We start from the raw sequence: 20619 nt of genomic DNA on the forward strand, positions 1-20619 counted from the left end.
TTTGCGGCTTATTAGACGCATTTTTCCACAAAATGTCTCCAAAAACCACCCTCCATCCTATAAACTGAAGGTCAGTGACGGGAGCTATAAGTTTGGGGTGTGGGGGTGTTCTGCAGCTCTCCCAACAAGTCTTATAACCCACGAAATACGGTAATTCTACATTTGGCTATGTTCTGGTAGCTTCTGTCCATACTTATTTTACACGACTCTTCCACCTCGCAGTATCTGCTGTACTGTGGTGACCTCAATGCTCCCTGAAAGTGTAATCTCGTCTGCATGTTTATTAGTTTAGTTTCTCTGAATGAGAGAAAAAGGTTGATTAGGATAATGTGTCTCTCCTTAGTTTGTTAGGTTTAAGGTTTATTAATTGCATTGAGGGTCATTAAGGCCGCAGCTCACCTGTACTCTAACACAGAAAATACTTTAATACCTGCAAGCCAGTTTAATACCTGCAAGCCAGTTTAACTCTAAACTTGGCATTACCGTAAACTGTCCGTCCATGTACACCATCATGTCAGTGTATGTACATTATCATGTCAGTGTATGTACATTATCATGTCAGTGTATGTACATTATCATGTCAGTGTATGTACATTATCATGTCAGTGTATGTACATTATCATGTCAGTGTATGTACATTATCATGTCAGTGTATGTACATTATCATGTCAGTGTATGTACATTATCATGTCAGTGTATGTACACCATGTTATGCACGAGAGTATGTGACGTATTGTTATACAAGCCAGGGGTCAAGCCAGGGGTCAAGCCAGGGGTCAAGCCAGGGGTCAAGCCAGGGGGTCAAGCCAGAGGGTCAAGCCAGGGGGTCAAGCCAGGGGGTCAAGCCAGGGGGTCAAGCCAGGGGTCAAGACAGGGGTCAAGCCAGAGGTCAACAACATTACCAAGACTTCAACATTCACTATTTCCACCTCCCTCAAGGGAGGGCCTTCATGCTTGTGAAAGGCTCTTCATCCAAGGAACCAGATCTGTCCTCCCATTCCTTGGATGGAACCTAATTGCCTCCCATTCCACGGGTGCTGTATGGCTCCATAATAATATTAATACTAATATAATAATTTATTATTTTCCACCACACGAACACTATATTGTAATGTCATTTTCTAGTTAATAAAAGGCTGAATTGTGATTGGTTATGTTACGAGAACTTGAATACCATTGGTTAATGAAGAGGTAGGCGAGCTGTGATTGGTTTATAGAATGAAAACTTGAATACCATTGGCTGACGAAATGTGAAGTGAGATGTGGTTGGCCGACAACGAACCGGAGAGGCAAACACCAGCGCTCGGTGTATTTGTTCTGGTTTGTTTTAAGCTGAGCACATGCAGTTGTTTGACCAGACGCATTTTTGTTTGATGGTGCAGCGCCAAGTGCAGACTTTGAAGCAACTAGTGAACGCTGCAAGAGAACGCCTGGGCGCTACGAAAGAACATGGATGTTGCAAGTGAATGTTTGGACATTAGAAGATGTATGGATGCTACAAGTGAGTAGTTGGGCGTTACAAGATGTATGGATGCTGCAGGTAAACGTTTGGGCGTTACAAGAGGTATGAACGCTAAACGTGAACGTGTAAAGACTACTAGTGAACGTTTGGGCGTTACGAGACACCTATTAATATTTCACTATTGAAAAGAACTATATTAGAATCCTGGGCTGTTGGTTAACATTAACATAGAGAACAGGAAATTCATGGCTACAGTATCAGATCACATCCATCACTCCTGCTCATAAAATAAGAGCGCTACCATATTGAAAGAAGTAACAAATTGTTAATTTCACTCTAGGGTAACTTTCTCATACTATATCAGGCACAAACAGATATGTGGGATCTAAAGTAGCAGTGGCAGTAAAATATAGTTAACTAGCAAAGAGTAGACTGCGAGGCGTGCAAGGAGCACGAGAACCCTGATAACCATCATGGTAGAAGCAACAGACACACAATGAGCACGAGAACCCTGGTTCATGGTAGAAGCAACAGACACACAATGAGCACGAGAACCCTGGTAACCATCATGGTAGAAGCAACAGACACACAAGGAGCACGAGAACCCTGTCAACCATCATGGTAGAAGCAGCAGACGCACAAGGAGCACGAGAACCCTGGTAATCATCATGGTAGAAGCAACAGACACACAAGGAGCACGAGAACCCTGGTAACCATCATGGTAGAAGCAACAGACACACAAGGAGCACGAGAACCCTGGTAACCATCATGGTAGAAGCAACAGACACACAAGGAGCACGAGAACCCTGGTAACCATCATGGTAGAAGCAACAGACACACAAGGAGCACGAGAACCCTGGTAGCCATCATGGTAGAAGCAACAGACGCACAAGGAGCACGAGAACCCTGGTAACCATCATGGTAGAAGCAGCAGACACACAAGGAGCACGAGAACCCTGGTAACCATCATGGTAGAAGCAACAGACACACAAGGAGCACGAGAACCCTGGTAACCATCATGGTAGAAGCAACAGACACACAAGGAGCACGAGAACCCTGGTAACCATCATGGTAGAAGCAACAGACACACAAGGAGCACGAGAACCCTGTCAACCATCATGGTAGAAGCAGCAGACGCACAATGAGCACGAGAACCCTGGTAACCATCATGGTAGAAGCAACAGACACACAAGGAGCACGAGAACCCTGGTAACCATCATGGTAGAAGCAATAGACACACAAGGAGCACGAGAACCCTGGTAACCATCATGGTAGAAGCAACACACACACAAGGAGCACGAGAACCCTGGTAATCATCATGGTAGAAGCAACAGACACACAAGGAGCACGAGAACCCTGGTAACCATCATGGTAGAAGCAACAGACACACAAGGCGCACGAGAACCCTGGTAACCATCATGGTAGAAGCAACAGACACACAAGGAGCACGAGAACTCTGGTAACCATCATGGTAGAAGCAACAGACACACAAGGAGCACGAGAACCCTGGTAACCATCATGGTAGAAGCAGCAGACACACAAGGAGCATGAGAACCCTGGTAACCATCATGGTAGAAGCAGCAGACACACAAGGAGCACGAGAACCCTGGTAACTATCATGGCAGAAGCAACAGACACACAAGGAGCACGAGAACCCTGGTAACCATCATGGTAGAAGCAACAGACACACAAGGAGCACGAGAATCCTGGTAACCATCATGGTAGAAGCAACAGACACACAAGGAGCACGAGAACCCTGGTAACCATCATGGTTGAAGCAACAGACACACAAGGAGCACGAGAACCCTGGTAACCATCATGGTAGAAGCAACAGACACACAAGGAGCACGAGAACCCTGGTAACCATCATGGTAGAAGCAACAGACACACAAGGAGCACGAGAACCCTGGTAACCATCATGGTAGAAGCAACAGACACACAAGGAGCACTAGAACCCTGGTAACCATCATGGTAGAAGCAACAGACACACAAGGAGCACGAGAAATCTGGTAACCATCATGGTAGAAGCAGCAGACACACAAGGAGCACGAGAATCCTGGTAACCATCATGGTAGAAGCAACAGACACACAAGGAGCACGAGAAATCTGGTAACCATCATGGTAGAAGCAACAGACACACAAGAAACACGAGAACCCTGATAACCATCATGGTAGAAGCAGCAGACACACAAGGAGCACGAGAACCTTGGTAACCATCATGGTAGAAGCAGCAGACACACAAGGAGCACGAGAACCCTGGTAACCATCATGGTAGAAGCAACAGACACACAAGGAGCACGAGAACCCTGTCAACCATCATGGTAGAAGCAGCAGACGCACAAGGAGCACGAGAACCCTGGTAACCATCATGGTAGAAGCAATAGACACACAAGGAGCACGAGAACCCTGGTAACCATCATGGTAGAAGCAACAGACACACAAGGAGCACGAGAACCCTGGTAACCATCATGGTAGAAGCAACAGACACACAAGGAGCACGAGAACCCTGGTAACCATCATGGTAGAAGCAACAGACACACAAGGAACACGAGAACCCTGGTAACCATCATGGTAGAAGCAACAGACACACAAGAAACACGAGAACCCTGATAACCATCATGGTAGAAGCAGCAGACACACAAGGAGCACGAGAACCTTGGTAACCATCATGGTAGAAGCAGCAGACACACAAGGAACACGAGAACCCTGGTAACCATCATGGTAGAAGCAACAGACACACAAGGAGCACGAGAACCCTTGTAACCATCATGGTAGAAGCAACAGACACACAAGGAGCACGAGAACCCTGGTAACCATCATGGTAGAAGCAACAGACACACAAGGAGCACGAGGACCCTGGTAACCATCATGGTAGAAGCAACAGACACACAAGGAGCACGAGAACCCTGGTAACCATCATGGTAGAAGCAGTAGACACACAAGGAGCACGAGAACCCTGGTAACCATCATGGTAGAAGCAACAGACACACAAGGAGCACGAGAACCCTGGTAACCATCATGGTAGAAGCAACAGACACACAAGGAGCACGAGAACCCTGGTAACCATCATCTTAGAAGCAGCAGACACACAAGGGGCACGTGAACCCTGGTAACCATCATGGTAGAAGCAACAGACACACAAGGAGCACGTGAACCCTGGTAACCATCATGGTAGAAGCAAGAGACACGCAAGGAGCACGAGAACCCTGGTAACCATCATGGTAGAAGCAACAGACACACCATAGGCTCAATACAGTACTAATCATGAGTGACTCCATCGATAAGGAAATAAGAGAACAGTGATAACTAGACATGTGGAGATCTAAGCTTTTATATATCTTTGATGAGTATCCAGAGTTTTTCTACTGTAGGAGCCCTGCCCTAGACCAGGGTTGTCTCATGCTTGCCTGGTCAACTAGGCTGTTGCTGCTGGCAGCCCGCTGGCCAACATATCCATAACAGTCAGGGTGATCTGGCACTTGATGGAGGTACTTGTCCAGTTTCCTTCTGAAGGCCTCGACACTTGTACCTGGAAGCTACAGTAAATCTGTATATGAGATGGCGTCCAGCAAGCAAGTACGGGAGCACAGCAGAAATTCTTACATATGAGAAGAGTGAACGTGAACAACAGTGATCACATAGTTCAGTCACATGTTATGAGGGAAGTAACAACAACAGCCATCACAGATTCTATCAAGTCATATTCTTCCTTTGTAATATTAGTTACTCAGAACTGAACGTGATGATCATGACACGGACCAGTGCGGCCCCGCAAAGCTCTTTGCTTGTTCCTTCATAATACACAGTAAACTCTACAGCCAGGTAGCAGTGTAGACCCAAGGGCGAACTATACACATGGATTGGCATCTGCAGCATCCGAGTAAATTAAAACGTGTAGGGCCACTATCCAAGATTATGTGCCCTGTAAAAAAAAAAACAGTTCCTGCAATAAATATTAAAGGACTCGGGTTTGATTCGCTGGCGACGTAAGACGAATGATCAAGTGCCCTTGTACACCTAGCTGAAAATAAATACCTAGGTGCCAGCCGACTCTCGTAAGTGCTGTCTTTTGAGGGAGGATAACAGCTCTCAGCCTATATATTTTTTAAAGAATGATTTGTAATCGAAAAAAACACATATTGCTACATATGCAGAATAATTCCTGTGAAAAAATAGTGAAATTCCAAGCGGTTTCGTGATTTCTCACATTATCAAGGAACTATATATTGTGACATCGCCTGTTTACTGTGATCTTATTGCATTACTACATGTATGCATATAAACGTAGTAATGTTGTAAAATTCCCACACTACATCCTCCTTATTCTCCCTGCCAGCAACTTTCTCAGTAAATTAAGGTATTTCCGGCCACATGTTCACCCGAGTGGCTGGGGAATGAAGAATGAGGAGAGAGCCTTCTGATATACTGTCTTGGCGTCATCTGTTTAGATAGCAACGGAATATGAGACGGGTTTCTTAGTAGCAAACTTTAGTACATACCGTAAGCCTTACGGGAAAGGTCTTGTATTATCTTTTATCTTGTACTCCTCGTAGTCCTTTTATTTGTACTTTCTCTCTCCCTTGTGATGGTAGTTATCTTCGGTATATCTCTTAATGTCTTGTGTTATCTTAGCCTTGAAGTTATCACATTCCTTGTATGTCTTCTTGGTTTGCACGTTGTCCTTGAGGTGGTGGTCAAGGCTCTCTCACCTTGCAGTCATGGCCACGATACTGATGACGTCTCCACCATCAAGGATTTCAAAGTTACAATATTCTGTGTGTGTGTATTTACCTGTTTGTGGTTGAAGGGGTCGAGTCTTAGCTCCTGGCCCCGCCTCTTCGCTAGTCGCTACTAGTGTATGTGTGTGGAGAGAGAGGATCAGAATACAGAGGTGGAGGGGAAGTGCATTAAGAAAGCAAGAGTTGAGAGTGAGGCGAGTCTTCACAGGCGGAACTGAAGTGTGGAATACGATGCTACCCTGAGGGAACTCTCACGATACACACCCTGTGTGTGTGTGTGTGTGTGTGTGTGTGTGCTCACCTATTTGTACTCGCCTATTTGTGGTTGCAGGAGTCGAGTCACAGCTCCTGCGTGTGTGTACGTGCGTGTGTACGTGCGTGTGTACGTGCGTGTGTGTGTGTGCATGTGCGTGCACGTGGGAGTGGAAGGGAAGACCTGAGGTTTGCCCCTGAAGCAGCAGTGAGTTGTTAGTTTATTAGGAATTTCAGAGTTAGCCAGGTGACCTTGAGGACTGGAAGTGTAAATGTCTAGATATGCTTAAATGTGATGGGGATGGGCAAAAGATGTTTAAATGATGGAGGAAGGAGGAGAGGGTTTTTGAGAAAGGTTTTATTTTTTTTACAAATTTGGATACATCAGCAATGCTACTACCTTTCTTTTACAGCATATACTGTATGATAGCTACATAGTGGGAACAAATGCTATATTTCCTTGTATATTCCATCACATGGGTGGGTCTTATACAGTGTTGAAATCTGTCAGCCTGAGCTGGTAGACTTTACGTCGATGAAATACAAAACATTAATAAACAATAGTGGAAATACTTCCAGCAGAGGAACAAGACAAAGACACTTGTCTTGTCCAGGAGTAAAACTCACAATGTAAAACATGAGAGTAGCGACATTTGTTACAAATGGCATTTGATCCCTTATTAACTTATTTGTATATACGTATATTCCTTTAAAGGTTCATCAGCTGTGGCAGCTTCAGAGGTTTCCTTCCAGTTACTTGGGAATTACCATCGCCAAGGATAACCTATTTCATACACAGGAGAAATTATTTTTTTAAGAAGATAGCTACATCATGCCAGAGCAGGGCAACAAAAATTATAGGAAAAAAAAACATGAAAAAAAAAAAACATGAGAATTCACACTTAAACATACAATTTCATTGTTGAAATAGCCTCACGACATTTTAAAATTGCATAATATGCCTCGCGACGAAGAGTCTGAATATCTGGAAGCAAATTTCACTTGTTTGAAGCTTTGTTGGTGGAGGGGCGAGGCCAGTTTAGTTATTTTTATTTGTGTATTTCTATAGATGTTCTGTAGGTCTAGAGGCCTCTAGGCGATGCTAAATCAGTTGGGATTGATCCTCTTTATATGGTTGCATATGTAACGGCTTCCGTAGTTTAGTATCTCATGAAGGTCTCTAGCTAGACCGAGAATATTGTCAAACTAAATGGCATGATGGTTTGAGACACAAATATTAGGAATTAATATAAAAAGTGACAGGTTTGATGTTGCCAGAGGAAGCTCCCCCGTCACTGGAAATCTGGGCGTGTTGTTTCCAACCAGTGCTTCCTGTAATTCTCTCAAGCAGTTCTCAGCCTCAGCCAGCTGCGGATGCTAAAGGGCGCGGGGTTATGCTTTACCATAGGGGTAAAGGTTAAATAAAATTGCATTGTGGGAGCAACCTTGCTGCGTCGATAATTGCTAACAGCCCCAGGCACTCGTAAATTGATGGTAGCATTGCAAGTGATGGTCGAGGTTATTTTTGCAATGTTGAAGATGAACACAGGAAATACCAACGAATTATTGAACTTGTTTTTCCAAGGACTGTGAGGAATGTATCACTTCACTGTTTGTATTATTATATATAAGGGCGTGTGTAGTATATTCACATGATCAAGGAACAAAAGGCATTAACGAAAGGATACAAGATTTGTTTTTGCAAACACGAGTATTAGAACAAAAGTATCATTTATTAACCACTGTAGCTCATGCAACTAAAAAATTTTTTCCCTCTCCTCCCTCTCTTTACACACGCACACACATCCTATTTAACCTTTCTCTGTGTATGTATACTCAGCAAAAGTGTTTTCAGTGGTCGATGCAGTAATGGCGTCGTGTAGCGGTACTTTGTAAGCAAGTTGACCTGCAGGATGATCTACCCTCTGGTGCAGGGCGACACAGAGGTTTAAGAGGTCACTAGAGGTTACGGACAGGGGGTGAGGTAGATGGGAGGGAAGGGATGTGAGTGATGAAGGAGGGAGCAAGGCAGGAATGGAAGAGTGAGGGGGTAGGAAGGGAGATGGAGTGATGAGGGCAATATAATATAGGTGTTTTGGTTGTTTGGATTTATTTTCGTTTGTTTCAGTTTATTTTCACATGTTTGGATTCATTTTCGTATGTTTTAGTTTATTTTCATGTTTGAATAATTTTCCTACATGGCTTTATGTTTGAATTGTACAATCTTGATGAGTAATTCGCTCTCCTGTATCAGCTTACGTGAATGTTGGATATGTACTGGTGAGTAACTATACTGATCTCTCTCTCTCTCTCCTTTGTAGATGTGATGATGGTGGTAGCTGACCCCTGGGTGACCCCCGACCACCACCAGTTACACGCCTCCCTCTCCCCACACACCCACACCTGGATACCAGGGTCTGACACAGGTGACATGGCACAGTCGTGGTCGTTGGACAGTGAGACGCAAGTACCAACTAGATTGGTGGAGCACGAGGCAAGTGGGCAAAATATCCCACAAAATGGGGCATACAGAAGTGACAGTTTGGGCGACAAAACGAATAACGACACTTTTGGCACTGGCATTATAACAAGTTGGGACAATGTTAGCGGCATGTCTGATGGCGCTGTCGATGGGGATGGTGCTACTGTCGCTGGGGAAAGTGCCACGGAAGGTGGGGAAATACCACTAGTGACAGTACAAAGTGTAAACGCAGATCTTGTGACAAACACTGTGCCTGAGGATGGCGGGAATATTGTAGAGAGTGCTACGAGTGGCGATGAAGTAGTAACTACAGTGCCAGATGTAATGACAGACGGCGTTACGCCTACCGTGTTAGATATGGTGCCTCTGGTTTCGGATGGCGCCACGATGTTTGTAACTAGTGCGGATGACGATGTCTTGGTGCTCACACCTCAGGGTAATGATGTGACTAGCGTAAATAGTGATACAGTGATAACCACAGTGCAAGATGGTGTCACAGCGCTAGATGGTGTCACTCATGGTGTTGATGTACCACAAGATGCAGTAACTGATACAAGTCTGATACAGGAAGATAATGTGAGGCAGATAATGGAAGATGGCGTTGATAGAATCAGAGAGGTTGCTGCTGCAGTGTCTTCACTGGTAGATAATGCAGTGAATCTAGTACACACTCTCACAGACAATGGTGGTAATGAAACTTCACTGTCAGATGCTGTAGTTACAACAACAGAAGCCAGTGAGAGAAGTAAGATGGAGGCGATTACAGTAAAAATATCGCTAGCGGACAGTGTGGCCTCAACATTAAAAGTGGAACAACAACTGGCAGGTCCTGAGATTGAGAACGAGATAAGTTTTCCTAGCCTCAGCCTCCAGGAAGACCAAGAGGACGAGACAGTGATGCTAGAGCCTACGCTGACCCTGAAAGACGACGTTGTGTCCTACATCATCCTAACTTCTAAGGTCTTGCTAGAGGACTTAAGCTCGCTGGCACCTACATCAACACTACAGCGGCAGACCATCTCAAGTAGTGTCACTCACACAGGTGATCCTGATGTTGACACGAGTCACAATGGAATATCACTGGAGCTGACGACATCGATGAAGGAGGAAGTGACAGTATCTGCTGACGACTCTGCGACGGAAAACGACGAAGCTGTTAACCTTGAAGACACATACGACTCTGTGATGGGTGAAGACTACGAGCTGATCGTGGAGACGGTGGTGAACACAGCGACAGTGTACTACGACGACGAGTCGCTGCAACATCATTCAAAGTCGGCGAGTCACCGCTTCCCTCGTACAGTGTCTGCCGACCTGCGCGCCACGCCAGCGCACCTCAACGAGGTGGCGGTGACCGAACAGTACCGCAGCTTTCCCTCCCTTCTCCCCGCCGACGACTTCGCCACCTTCATGGGTGGAGACTCGCGCCTCCCTACCGACCTCAGGAAGTCCATGCGCAAGTCTGAGCCAGAGCCAGACATCGACGACATCATCAAGGGCATTGTGCAGTTGCTGGGTGGGAACGTCAAGATGACGGTGGCTGAGGCCCCCAACACCCGCCTAACTACCTTCGCTGACATTTCCAGCACTCGCATCAACAATCGTGGGCCTCCCAGGCTCACCCAACTTCCGTTCGGTGTGCTCTCCTCCCCTGTGCACACCCTTCTGCCAGTCAGACCTCCAGTCACCCCTCCAGTCAATATGGCCAACTTGCGACCACTGCCAGGCAAGCCACAGTTCGTAGCTAACACTCTCCCGCCCTTCCTCGCTGCCTTACCGCCCTCTCTCTCCTCGCGCCCACCTCCGCCCCTCCAGCGCCCATATGTCACCGGCATCCCTCTTCCCGTGGACCTCCTCCCTGGCCCTGACGAAGTGTATAACGCCTCTCCAGAGATCACCGTCAACCCTGTTTTCCAGGACTATGGCGGAGAGGATTCCCTGCAGGATGTACCCTCAGGATACACTCATCCCATCACTGCCCCTCCAACCACCCCCATCATCACCCCTCCTGCCACCCCAATCATCGCTCCGCCTGCCACCACCGCTACCGCCCCGCCTGCCACCACCACTACCGCCCCGCCTGCCACCACCGCTACCGCCCCGCCTGCCACCACCGCTACCGTCCCGCCTACCACCACCGCTACCGCTCCGCCTGCCTCCTCCAACACCGCCTCGCCCTCTACCACAGACACCGCCACACCTACCCCCACCACCGCTGCGTCGTCGGAGACGCTGTTGGTAGATCACCTGATGTCTGACGCCACCGTCACTCACACCACCAGAACAACACTCGTGTCAGAGTTATCCAACAGTGTCTCAACACAAGTAACACATGCATACACTAGTGTCTCAACAGAGGTAACAGATGCATACGCTAGTGTCCTAGCAGGTACAACAGATGCTGCGACCAGTGCGTCAACGGGCTTTCCAGATGTGTCCAGTACGTCAACAGGTGTAGATGCGTCGGAGAGTACGTCAAGACTTGTGCCAGTATCATGGAACAAGACAGAGACACTTGAGAGCACTAAGGAGCTGCATTCCTCCATGCCGGAGTCATCCTCCACCATCATAAGGTGGTCCTTGTCAACACCAGACGACCTCCACCATACCTCCACCACCGCCCCCACTGACGCCCTCTGGTCAACCAGCCCTCGCCCCTCCATACCCCCAGATGCCGCCCCGCGCCCCGGGGTGGTGCTGGACGACCCCCAGTACCGCCCTGGGCATGTCATCACGGGCACGGTGGTACCCTACGATGTGGGCGGCCCAGGAGACATCTTCGATGTTACTGTCTCCGCCCACCAGGGCTTCGGGCCGCCCGTAGCTCCTTTCCTCCGGCCAACCCTGGCCCAACCCTTCCCTATACCAGGTGAGTCATTCACTGCACTTTCACCGTAGTGTAGAACTCTTGATCCGAGGAACCGGAGCTGATTCAGTCCTTCCCTTAAAGGAAAAAAAACTCACAAAACTGTGGCTGAAATAATTTACAACTAATACACAATAAAGAGGGAAACTAGACGATGTTTCGATCTTTCCTGAATCATTATCAAGTCGAGAATTAATATTTCTTAATACGAATCATTCTGTGCACATAAGAGCTGACAGTGATTCAGGATGGACTGAAATGTTGAAGTTGAGAGTGGTCCAGGATGTGGACCCAAATGTCTAGGTTTCAGTTTCGATTTTTTGGGTAGCTGTGAATCTCTCCATTTCCTGGGATCAAACCTCCCCCTGCTACCTTCCCCCACAGGAGTATTAATCACAAAGTGATAATTACTATAACACCACGTGCGACCTGTGACTGCCATTATTATTGTTAAGGAGCAATAGGCCAGAGAAGTAGCCGCAGCGGAGACATCAGTAACAGCAACGGTAAGAGCAGCAGACAAGATCAGTAAGAGCAGCAGACAAGATCAGTAAGAGCAGCAGACACGATCAGTAAGAGCAGCAGACATGATCAGTAAGAGCAGCAGACAAGATCAGTAAGAGCAGCAGACATGATCAGTAAGAGCAGCAGACAAGATCAGTAAGAGCAGCAGACATGATCAGTAAGAGCAGCAGACAAGATCAGTAAGAGCAGCAGACAAGATCAGCAAGAGCAGCAGACACGATCAGTAAGAGCAGCAGACATGATCAGTAAGAGCAGCAGACAAGATCAGTAAGAGCAGCAGACATGATCAGTAAGAGCAGCAGACAAGATCAGTAAGAGCAGCAGACAAGATCAGTAAGAGCAGCAGACAAGAGCAGTAAGAGCAGCAGACATGATCAGTAAGAGCAGCAGACAAGATCAGTAAGAGCAGCAGACAAGATCAGTAAGAGCAGCAGACAAGAGCAGTAAGAGCAGCAGACATGATCAGTAAGAGCAGCAGACACGATCAGTAAGAGCAGCAGACAAGATCAGTAAGAGCAGCAGACAAGATCAGTAAGAGCAGCAGACAAGAGCAGTAAGAGCAGCAGACAAGAGCAGTAAGAGCAGCAGACATGATCAGTAAGAGCAGCAGACAAGAGCAGTAAGAGCAGCAGACATGATCAGTAAGAGCAGTAAGAGCAGCAGACATGATCAGTAAGAGCAGCAGACAAGATCAGTAAGAGCAGCAGACAAGATCAGTAAGAGCAGCAGACATGATCAGTAAGAGCAGCAGACAAGATCAGTAAGAGCAGCAGACAAGAGCAGTAAGAGCAGCAGACATGATCAGTAAGAGCAGCAGACAAGATCAGTAAGAGCAGCAGACAAGATCAGTAAGAGCAGCAGACATGATCAGTAAGAGCAGCAGACAAGATCAGTAAGAGCAGCAGACAAGAGCAGTAAGAGCAGCAGACATGATCAGTAAGAGCAGCAGACAAGATCAGTAAGAGCAGCAGACAAGAGCAGTAAGAGCAGCAGACATGATCAGTAAGAGCAGCAGACAAGAGCAGTAAGAGCAGCAGACATGATCAGTAAGAGCAGCAGACAAGATCAGTAAGAGCAGCAGACAAGATCAGTAAGAGCAGCAGACATGATCAGTAAGAGCAGCAGACAAGATCAGTAAGAGCAGCAGACAAGAGCAGTAAGAGCAGCAGACATGATCAGTAAGAGCAGCAGACAAGATCAGTAAGAGCAGCAGACAAGAGCAGTAAGAGCAGCAGACATGATCAGTAAGAGCAGCAGACAAGAGCAGTAAGAGCAGCAGACATGATCAGTAAGAGCAGCAGACAAGATCAGTAAGAGCAGCAGACAAGATCAGTAAGAGCAGCAGACAAGAGCAGTAAGAGCAGCAGACATGATCAGTAAGAGCAGCAGACAAGAGCAGTAAGAGCAGCAGACATGATCAGTAAGAGCAGCAGACAAGATCAGTAAGAGCAGCAGACAAGATCAGTAAGAGCAGCAGACATGATCAGTAAGAGCAGCAGACAAGATCAGTAAGAGCAGCAGACAAGAGCAGTAAGAGCAGCAGACATGATCAGTAAGAGCAGCAGACAAGATCAGTAAGAGCAGCAGACAAGAGCAGTAAGAGCAGCAGACATGATCAGTAAGAGCAGCAGACAAGAGCAGTAAGAGCAGCAGACATGATCAGTAAGAGCAGCAGACAAGATCAGTAAGAGCAGCAGACAAGATCAGTAAGAGCAGCAGACAAGAGCAGTAAGAGCAGCAGACAAGATCAGTAAGAGCAGCAGACAAGATCAGTAAGAGCAGCAGACAAGATCAGTAAGAGCAGCAGACAAGATCAGTAAGAGCAGCAGACAAGATCAGCAAGAGCAGCAGACACGATCAGTAAGAGCAGCAGACATGATCAGTAAGAGCAGCAGACAAGAGCAGTAAGAGCAGCAGACATGATCAGTAAGAGCAGCAGACAAGATCAGTAAGAGCAGCAGACAAGATCAGTAAGAGCAGCAGACAAGAGCAGTAAGAGCAGCAGACAAGATCAGTAAGAGCAGCAGACAAGATCAGTAAGAGCAGCAGACAAGATCAGTAAGAGCAGCAGACACGATCAGTAAGAGCAGCAGACATGATCAGCAAGAGCAGCAGACAAGTTCAGTAAGTGCAGCAGACAAGAGCAGTAAGAGCAGCAGACAAGAGCAGTAAGAGCAGCAGACATGATCAGTAAGAGCAGCAGACAAGAGCAGTAAGAGCAGCAGACATGATCAGTAAGAGCAGCAGACAAGATCAGTAAGAGCAGCAGACAAGATCAGTAAGAGCAGCAGACAAGAGCAGTAAGAGCAGCAGACAAGATCAGTAAGAGCAGCAGACAAGATCAGTAAGAGCAGCAGACAAGATCAGTAAGAGCAGCAGACAAGATCAGTAAGAGCAGCAGACAAGATCAGCAAGAGCAGCAGACACGATCAGTAAGAGCAGCAGACATGATCAGTAAGAGCAGCAGACAAGAGCAGTAAGAGCAGCAGACATGATCAGTAAGAGCAGCAGACAAGATCAGTAAGAGCAGCAGACAAGATCAGTAAGAGCAGCAGACAAGAGCAGTAAGAGCAGCAGACAAGATCAGTAAGAGCAGCAGACAAGATCAGTAAGAGCAGCAGACAAGATCAGTAAGAGCAGCAGACACGATCAGTAAGAGCAGCAGACATGATCAGCAAGAGCAGCAGACAAGTTCAGTAAGTGCAGCAGACAAGAGCAGTAAGAGCAGCAGACAAGAGCAGTAAGAGCAGCAGACATGATCAGTAAGAGCAGCAGACACGATCAGTAAGAGCAGCAGACAAGATCAGTAAGAGCAGCAGACATGATCAGTAAGAGCAGCAGACACGATCAGTAAGAGCAGCAGACAAGATCAGTAAGAGCAGCAGACAAGAGCAGTAAGAGCAGCAGACAAAAGCAGTAAGAGCAGCAGACAAGATCAGTAAGAGCAGCAGACAGCAGTAAGAGCAGCAGACAAGATCAGTAAGAGCAGCAGACAAGAGCAGTGAGAGCAGCAGACAAGATCATTAAGAGCAGCAGACAAGATCAGTAAGAGCAGCAGACAAGATCAGTAAGAGCAGCAGACAAGATCAGTAAGAGCAGCAGACAAGATCAGTAAGAGCAGCAGACAAGATAAGTAAGAGCACAGACAAGAGCAGTAAGAGCAGCAGACACGATCAGTAAGAGCAGCAGACAAGATCAGTAAGAGCAGCAGACAAGAGCAGTAAGAGCAGCAGACAAGATCAGTAAGAGCAGCAGACAAGATCAGTAAGAGCAGCAGACAGGAGCAGTAAGAGCAGCAGACAAGATCAGTAAGAGCAGCAGACAAGAGCAGTAAGAGCAGCAGACAAGATCAGTAAGAGCAGCAGACAAGAGCAGTAAGAGCAGCAGACAAGAGCAGTAAGAGCAGCAGACAAGAGCAGTAAGAGCAGCAGACAGGAGCAGTAAGAGCAGCAGACAAGAGCAGTAAGAGCAGCAGACAAGAGCAGTAAGAGCAGCAGACAAGATCAGTAAGAGCAGCAGACAAGATCAGTAAGAGCAGCAGACAAGAGCAGTAAGAGCAGCAGACAAGAGCAGTAAGAGCAGCAGACAAGATCAGTAAGAGCAGCAGACAAGATCAGTAAGAGCAGCAGACAAGAGCAGTAAGAGCAGCAGTAACAGACTACATTACTGCTCCACTTTCCACTGCCACATGTGGCCTCAAATATACACTTCTATGTTGATACTTCATCTTGTGTTCACAAAGTTGATAAATCAACCGAATCAGATTCATCACTTCTTTTATCTAATCTATAATCGTAACTTAACGAGAACCACTTGAATAAACGAGATTATAACTTACGTTTGAGATATATTAGAAGTTATGCTAATCCTGACAAACTATATACATACATATATATATATATATATATATATATATATATATATATATATATATATATATATATATATATATATATATATATATATATATATATATATATATATATATATATATATATATTATATATATATGACAAGCGAGAAGCCGTCGGTCACTGTATCTAAATGAGTGTTCGATTCCGTGACCATCGTCTTCTGTGTGAGCCATAACTTGTAACATAATTGCTGAAAGCAGATAGATAATTGCTTGATAGACAGCATATTAACAATTTTAAACGACAGTGTTGGCAAAATTGAAGAGGAAGATGTTACGGTGTGTGGGTATGACGCCACAATGACTGGATACGAACATTGATAACTTCCGGGTACCGTTCAAGGGGGAGAGATGGAGGTGAGGGGTAAAGGGGGTTGGGGAAGGGGGAATACCCCTCTTTTGAAAATGAAAATTTTTATTTCCTTGCAGAGTTTACAATGTTTGGTTTGCATATTATAAGATATTAATTACAAAGAAATCTACTAGCACGCCTAGGCATGCTAGGTTGATGACTTTTTTTAATTATCCTCTTAAATTACATTATATGGACGCCTTTAACCCGTCTACCCATACTATAAAAATATCTGAGAATCAGATTCACACTCAGGTGTAATCGAGCGTGTCCCGTAGCTTGATTGGTAGCGTAATCGGGTACACACACTTTGGTCCGGGGTTCAATCCCCGGTATGGGTGGAAACATTAGGACGGGTTTCCTTAAGACATCTGCTGTCCATATTTACCTATCAGTAAAATAGGTATCCGGGTGTTAGTGGACTGGTGTGGGTCGCATCCTGGGGACAAAACTGACCTAATGTGCTGGAAATGCTCTGCATAACAAGGGTCTTCTTATATAGTAGTATGTCAGTGACGTCAACTAGGCTTGTACACCTTGTACATATATTTGTAGAAATAGACATTATTATTATTATTATAGCACTTGGAAACAAATTGGATCCTGTTGAACTGTTTATTTATGTCTGTCTGGATAGTTTTGCTATATGATCCATACAGGGTTTACCACATATAATGATTGTGTTATTGTTATTACTATTTGATACGGTTGACCACTGTAGTCGTAGTAGTAACATCAGCGATATTGTTACTACAAATATAATTAATACACACCCAGAGAGCACACATATAGCCACTTCAAATGCTACATAACTATCAAACAGTACGTATTAATAAATTATGTTTTTTTTCAACTATCCAATCAATTATGTCCTCCAGAGTAGCATGCTGGGCCCTCTTCTTCCTGTTTACATATCTCTCAGATGTATGTGTACTCACCTATTTGTGGTTTCGGGGGTCGATTCATAGTTCCTTGCCCTGCCTCTTTGTTGGTTGTTACTAGGTTCGCTCCTGGCTTCAGGAGCTGTATCGTACCTCTTCTTGAAGCATGGATCCCGCCTTTACCACTTCACTCTCCAGATTACTCTACTTCATAACAAATCTAAGATTGAAGAAATACTTCCTAATATCTGTGACTCCTCTGAGCTTCCTACTTCTAGCTGCTGTGCCCTCTTGTTCCTGTTCCTCGTTTCTGAAACATGCTGTCCCTGTTCACCTTCTCAATTCCTCTCGGTATTTTGTACGTCGTTATCATATCCCCCTCTAATCCCCCTGTCCTCCAGTGTCATCAGGTTGAGCTCCCTTAACTTCTCCTCACAGGACATACACCCTTATCTCCGGGACTAGTCTTGTTGCAAACCTTTGCACTTTTTCCATTTTTTTTGATATGCGTGACCAGGTGTGGGTTCCTTACTGGTGCTGCGTACTCCAGTAGGGGCTTGACGTACATGGTATAGTGTCGTGAATGACTCCTTAGATGTCGAAACGCTATTCTTAGATTTGTCAGACGCACATTGGCTGGATCAATTATTTGGCTGATATGCCCCTCAGAGGACATGCTCCTCAGAGGACATGCTCGGTATGATACTCACGCCGAGTGAGGTTTTCCGCCTGTATTTTTATTTGCGGTCTTCTTTGCCCTTCCCCAATCTTCATAACTTTGCACTTGGTTGGGTTAAACTCCAGGAGCCATTCGTGTGTGTGTGTGTACTCGCCTAGTTGTACTCACCTAATTGTGGTTGCAGGAGTCGAGTCATAGCTCCCGGCCCCGCCTCTTCACTGGCCGCTACTAGGTCACTCTCCCTGAACCATGAGCTTTAGCATACCTCTGCTTAAAGCTGTGAATGGATCCTGCCTCCACTACATCGCTCCCCAAACTGTGTGTGTGTATGTGTGTGTGTGTGTGTACTCACCTAGTTGTATTCACCTAGTTGAGGTTGCAGGGGTCGAGTCCAAGCTCCTGGCCCCGCCTCTTCACTGGTCGCTACTAGGTCACTCCCTGCACCGTGAGCATTATTATACCTCTGCTTAAAGCTACGTATGGATCGTGCCTCCACTACATCGCTTCCCAAACTATTCCACTTCCTGACTACTCTGTGGCTGAAGAAATACTTCCTAACATCCCTGTGATTCATCTGTGTCTTCAACTTCCAACTGTGTCCCCTTGTTGCTGTGTCTCATCTCTGGAACATCCTGTCTTTGTCCGTGTGTGTGTACTCGCCTAATTCACCTAATTGTGGTTGCAGGGGTCGAGACTCAGCTCCTGGCCCCGCCTCTTCACCGACCGCTACTAGGTCCTCTCTCCCCCTGTGTGTGTGTGTGTGTGTACTCACCTAATTGAGGTTGCAGGGATCGAGTCCTAGTTCTTGGCCCCGCCTCTTCACTGGTCGCTACTGGTGGGTCATTCTCCCTGAACCGTGAGCTTTATCATACCTCTGCTTAAAACTATGTATGGATCCTGCCTCCACTACATCGCTTCCCAAACTATTCCACTTCCTGACTACTCTGTGGCTGAAGAAATACTTCCTAACATCCCTGTGATTCATCTGTGTGTGTGTGTACTCACCTAATTGTGGTTGCAGGGGTTGAGACTCAGCTCCTGGCCCCGCCTCTTCACTGATCGCTACTAGGTCCTCTCTCTCTCTCTCTCTCTCTCTCTCTCTCTCTCTCTCTCTCTCTCTCTCTCTCTCTCTCTCTCTCTCTCTCTCTCTCTCTCTCTCTCTCTCTCTCTGCTCCCTGAGCTTTGTCATACCTCGTCTTAAAGCTATGTATGGTTCCTGCCTCCACTACATCCCGGAACTCTCTCCAGGTAAACTCCAGGTAAACATCACTTGCTAGTCTATTCCACTTCCTGACGAATCTGTGACTGAAGAAATACTTCCTAACATCCCTGTGACTCGTCTGAGTGTTCAGCTTCCAATTATGACACTGTGTCTGTGTCCCCTCTCTGGAACATCCTGTATCTGTCCACCTTATCTATTCCACGCAGTGTGTGTGTACTCACCTATTTGTACTCACCTATTTGTGGTTGCAGGGGTCGAGTCCTAGCTCCTGGCCCCGCCTCTTCACCGGTTGCTACTAGACCCTCTCTCTCCCCGCTCCATGAGCTTTATCAAACCTCGTCTTAAAACTGTGTATGGTTCCTGCCTCCACTACGTCATTTTCTAGGCTATTCCACTGCCTTACAACTCTATGACTGAAGAAATACTTCCTACTATGTGTGTGTGTGTGTGTGTGTGTGTGTGTGTGTGTGTGTGTGTGTGTGTGTGTGTGTGTGTGTGTGTGTGTGTGTGTGTGTGTGTGTGTGTGTGTGTGTGTGTGTGTGTGTGTGTGTGTGTGTGTGTGTGTGTGTGTGTGTGTGTGTGTGTGTGTGTGTGTGTGTGTGTACGTACAGTGAAAGCACTGGTGTTTTATGGTCAGCTGACGATAGTTTCACGAATATTTTTTGTCTATTACTTGATACTTAGTATCCAGGAACAGTGAAGCCATCAGTGTGTAATGGTGAGAGGAGAGGAGGGCAGGGGGGATTACTTTCTCCATAGTGAGAGCTATTCTCTCTACACACCATCCCTCCCTCCCTACCTCACTACACACACACACACACACACACACACACACACACACACACACACACACACACACACACACACACACACACACACATTCTTGGACTGCAAGAAGGCGTCTGACAGTTCCACACAAGAGATTGGTGCAAAAACTGGAGGACCAAGCAGGGATAACAGGGAAGGCACTACAATGGATCAGGGAATACTTGTCAGGAAGACAGCAGTGAGTCATGGTACGTGGCGAGGTGTCAGAGTGGGCACCTGTGACCAGCGGGGTCCCACAGGGGTCAGTCCTAGGACCAGTGCTGTTTCTGGTATTTGTAAACGACATGACGGAAGGAATAGACTCTGAGGTGTCCCTGTTTGCAGATGACGTGAAGTTGAGAAGAATTCACTCGATCGAAGACCAGGCAGAACTACAAAGGGATCTGGACAGGCTGCAGACCTGGTCCAGCAATTGGCT

General features: G+C 46.4%; 1 protein-coding gene across 4 annotated transcripts in view; it reads left to right on the top strand.

Moving 5' to 3' along the window:
- Positions 1-20619, top strand: part of LOC128704165 (mucin-2) — a 67538-nt gene that overhangs the window by 26148 nt on the left and 20771 nt on the right. For all 4 annotated transcript variants that reach the window (XM_070099268.1, XM_070099269.1, XM_070099271.1 and 1 more), the window contains exon 2: positions 8775-11804. In XM_070099268.1, the coding sequence (XP_069955369.1) occupies positions 8775-11804 (3030 nt within the window). The remainder of the gene's footprint in view (positions 1-8774; positions 11805-20619) is intronic.

This window comes from Cherax quadricarinatus, chromosome 66, assembly GCF_038502225.1.
Source record: "Cherax quadricarinatus isolate ZL_2023a chromosome 66, ASM3850222v1, whole genome shotgun sequence".
Lineage (NCBI taxonomy): Eukaryota > Metazoa > Arthropoda > Malacostraca > Decapoda > Parastacidae > Cherax > Cherax quadricarinatus.